This window comes from Alligator sinensis, unplaced genomic scaffold (assembly GCF_000455745.1).
Source record: "Alligator sinensis unplaced genomic scaffold, ASM45574v1 scaffold955_1, whole genome shotgun sequence".
Taxonomy (NCBI): domain Eukaryota; kingdom Metazoa; phylum Chordata; order Crocodylia; family Alligatoridae; genus Alligator; species Alligator sinensis.
The window spans coordinates 322,274-326,438 of NW_005842791.1; the positions used below are offsets into that span (position 1 = coordinate 322,274).

At 39.3% G+C, this 4,165-nt stretch overlaps 1 gene segment (V, D, J or C); it reads right to left on the reverse strand.

Annotated features, from left to right (window-relative positions):
• LOC102386458 overlaps positions 1-3,636 on the reverse strand; it is a 12,159-nt gene extending 8,523 nt beyond the window's left edge. The window contains 1 exon segment of the C gene segment in view: positions 3,515-3,636. Coding sequence covers positions 3,515-3,527 — 13 coding nt within the window.
• Positions 3,637-4,165: the final 529 nt, after the last annotated feature.

Consider the following 4,165-nt stretch of genomic DNA (forward strand, 5'->3'; position numbering starts at 1 on the left):
AACAGTTGGGATATTGGTCTATGCTGATGATGTTGGGTTGACTGCCTTGAGGTGGGGAAATGTGTCCCTGTTGTTTCCAGCAAAGCATGTTGATCTAGGCCAACTGTGGGTATGGCTCACCTGACTCCAGTGTAGTTACATTGGCAGAGAATTTTCTCTATGTATGTATATACATATGTATACCTGTATATTTACATAACATTAATTTAGCAAGACCCCCCCCCAAAAAAAAAAATTGTTAGCCCTGTTTTCTAGCCCACTAATGAATTCAACTGTTCATATATTCCAAAATATAATTGTAATGGTGCTTTCAAAGAAAAAAGATCAATGAGAAATGAGGACTTTTTAAATGCAAAAGCTCACACAGTATAGACAAAACTTACAAACAGTTTCCCCTGCATTTAGCTATCTCTTCATTCACCCCACTGGGGAAAAAAACCCAGCAAAAACCAAACTATATTAAATACAACTGAGTGTCTGGATATTTTAAGTGATGTATGAGCAGAGATTTTCAAAGTGTTTCAGGGAACTTAGATGCATAGGCTATTAACTTCTTGAGAAGCTCTTGAATATCTTCTATATGAAGTATTCAGAGGTTAGAAATTAGGTAAGGCTGAGCTTTTCCAAGCTTTTTAGGAGATTTGGACACCAAAGTTCAATATTTTGTTGTAAGCAGGGTTTCCAAATGTTACATACATCAGAAATGTCTAAATGACTTAGAAGCTTAAGACTCATTGGCTTTCACTTTTGAGAAGTTTATCTCCAATTCATTGTACAGCTTTGGAAATTGTAATCTAGTTACTTTGCATTTAATTCCACTATATGATGCTCCTGGCAAAGAAATAGGAAAGGTGAAGTAATTGATGCAGAATCCAAAGAACTGAAAAGATGAATATAAAGTCTGAAGAAGGCGATGGCAGATGCACAGACTCATAGATTTTAGGTTGGCAGAATAGTACAACAGATGAAATCTAGGCCTCGTCAAACAAATCTGGAATTTGTGCAGTCCAAGATGCCATAAACTCAAATGACCTGCATGTCTGCAGTTCTCTTTAGTTACACTGGGACAAATAACTTAGGTAATGCAGACCAAGAATACTTCACTGCAATGGGTAGTTAGATTGAATTACACCAGCTAGGGTATAAGCATTGCTGCTGTTTACCTCTCCTGTTTTTATGTTTTCTATCAGTGATCATGCAACTGACTGCTCCTCAAATGTACATCCATATGGAAGACTTAATTTTACTTCTTTCCCATAAGGATGGAAGGTTTAATTACCTCTGAAACTCATTGCCACAAGGGGCTGAGATTTTAACGTTCTTTTTAAAGCATTTTTACAAAGAGTTGGACACGTCTGCAGGTAGAAACAACAGCCAAGAAAGTGAGGATTGTCATAACAGGTCACTTGCCTTTTTTGTTTTTAAATAAGTAACTTTCCCATCTTCAATACTGATATATAAATGCTTATCATCAGATTTTCAAAGGTATGTAGGGGGCAGACATCTGGGCCAATTTCTAAAAGTGTCTAGGTACCTTATTTCAATTGAAAGCAATAGGATTTGGAGTGCAGATTTTAAAAGGTATTTGGGCTCTTAAAAAAGCAGATCTAGATCTTGTGGTATATTTTGAAAATCTCCTGGGTGCCTGAGTTTTGAAAATGGGATTTCAGATTTCGAAGTCATTTGAAACATTTTACCCATCATGTGGAAAGATTTCCTCTGCTGTCATTTTCTGAGCAGAGCAGGATGTTTTAGAACAATTAAATCAATATTTTCTGACTGTGCAACCACTCCATAAAAATCTTGCGCATATAACTCTGAAATACTTACGTGGCTCAACTGTCAGCGCAGTGCCTTTCCCAAATATGAAGGGCCATGTAGCAGCACCATTAAAAGGGTCCCTACAAATACTATTATATTTTACCTTCCTTCATTTGAGATCTGGAACGGCACAAACTGAGTCTCTGAACCAGGGTGATATCTCTGTTACAGTTTTAGTTCTTTAAAAAAAAAAACAAACCCAAAGTTTCTCTACTTTTCCAGTAAAGAGAGAGGCAGGATCCAAGCATCACTTTTCTTTCATAGGTACAGCCCATCTACCAATCCCATCTTCTGAAAAGTTGAATCTGTTTTTAATGCTTAGATTTTAGGGCTGCAGTCTTCAAAATCACAGCATCCCAGAGCAATAGGTCTGTTAAGGGACCGTGGAGGTAAATCTAGTCCCATCTCCTGCACAAAGGCAAGAATTGATCTGGACATCCAAAGCCTGTTCATGCCTAGGGAGTCTTAAGCTTCTAAGTCATTTAGACATTTCTGATGTGTACAAAATTTGGAAACCCTGCTTACAACAAATCTCTTAGGGAGTCTTGATAATTTCAGCACAAGGCTAATAACCCATTTTATTTTCAGGGTCCCAGAAAAAATGATTTATGCTTATTATGTGGATATAAGGATTTACCTGGTAACACTGTTAGCTTAGTGCCTTTCCCCAAAGCCAGAGCTGCATACTTGCAGAGCTAGGGGCCCATGTCAAAACTTCTCCTAAGTCACCTGCCTTCCCCTCAGGCCTCCATCCTGACCTGATTGTAAAACAATGCCAGTCCATCAAAGCTAAATGGAGCTGAGGAGTCCTACACCAAAGCTGATCCAAATGCTGTGATCTTGCATCAGAATAAATCATCTCGGCTCCCCTGACTTCACTGGGGCACCTGGTGCTTGGGGTCCAATGGCCAGATGCCAGTTTATACAGCTGAAAACAGCCCATTTATCCCAATGGATTTATGTTGCCCTGTGCCAGATAAAGACCCATCCCTAGGTCTTAGCTGAAAAGAACATTTTTAAAGGTCCTAGATACCAGAAAATTCTCACTATAGAACCATGTAGAAATGCCTAGCTCCTGCAACACATGCACACACACATGCACCCACCCTTTATTTTGATTGTAATTAAAAATATACAGACCTTGTACTTACTTGCTTCCACTTGGAAACAGGTCCCACTTGCAAAGCTGAGCTGATTTGAATCCCATACTGTGTGCACCCAGATAAAACCAACATCTCCATCAGCACTCAGTGGATAAATAAAGGCAAAGGACCAAAATCTGGACCATTATCCCAACAGTATGCATTGTCCAATGCAATGAAGTCTGTAGAGTGACTCTTGCCCTCCAGAAAACAGAGGCATGTATATACTTCCACAGCTAAAATGTTTCAAAGACTTTATTCCATAAAAATGCGTCTGATCAAAGCCTTCCTCTTGGCTCCCCAGGTTATTTCTCAAAATCCTTCTTTCAGGTTAAATGAAAGTAGAGAGAAAAGGAATGCAAAAAGGTGCAACTGTTCCTTCTAAAAAATATAAAGCCTGTATTTGTTTGATTTTTTTTTTCCCAAGGAAATATTGATCTTCTTGAATCTGCAAGTTTTTGTACAAGTTCTTATGGTATTTGTATCACTGTGGTATATCCCCCCAACACAGTGACACACTTCATTACAAAAACTCTCTCTTCCCTTCTTACCGTAACACAGCATTCAGCCACGTGACTGAGCAAGAACCTTTCCAGGAAGCGGAGTGCTTCTTTATCAGATGAAATTCAACAAGGACAAGTGCAAAGTCTGCGCTTGGGACTCAATAATTGAATGTACAAATACTAACTGGGGAGTGACGGAGAAGGACCTGAGGGTTACAGTGGACCATGAATATGCTGAATATGATCCAACAATGAGGTCTTGCAAAACAAGAAATAAAAAGACAGATGGTTGAACCAACCATCAAGCAGCATCCTGATTTTGCATTAACAAGAGTGTCACTTGCAGATCAAGGGAAGTGATGCTTCTGCTCCAATCAGCACTGATGAGGCCTCACCTGGAGTAATCTGTCCAATTTTGGGCACTGTACTTTAAGAAAGATGTGGCCAGATTGGAAAGAGTCCAGTGGAGAGCAACCAATGTGATTAGGGGCCTGGGAAGCATGACTTATGAGGAAAGGATGAAAGAAATAGGGTTATTTAATATGAAGAAAAGATTGAGGGATTTGGTAACATACTTCAGACCTAAAGGGCAATTATAGAGAGGATGGAGATGGGCTTTTCTCTATGATTGTAGGGGCAGGACTACGATCAATGGCTTCAAACTGCAGCAGACAAAATCTAGTTTGGAAATTGGGAGGA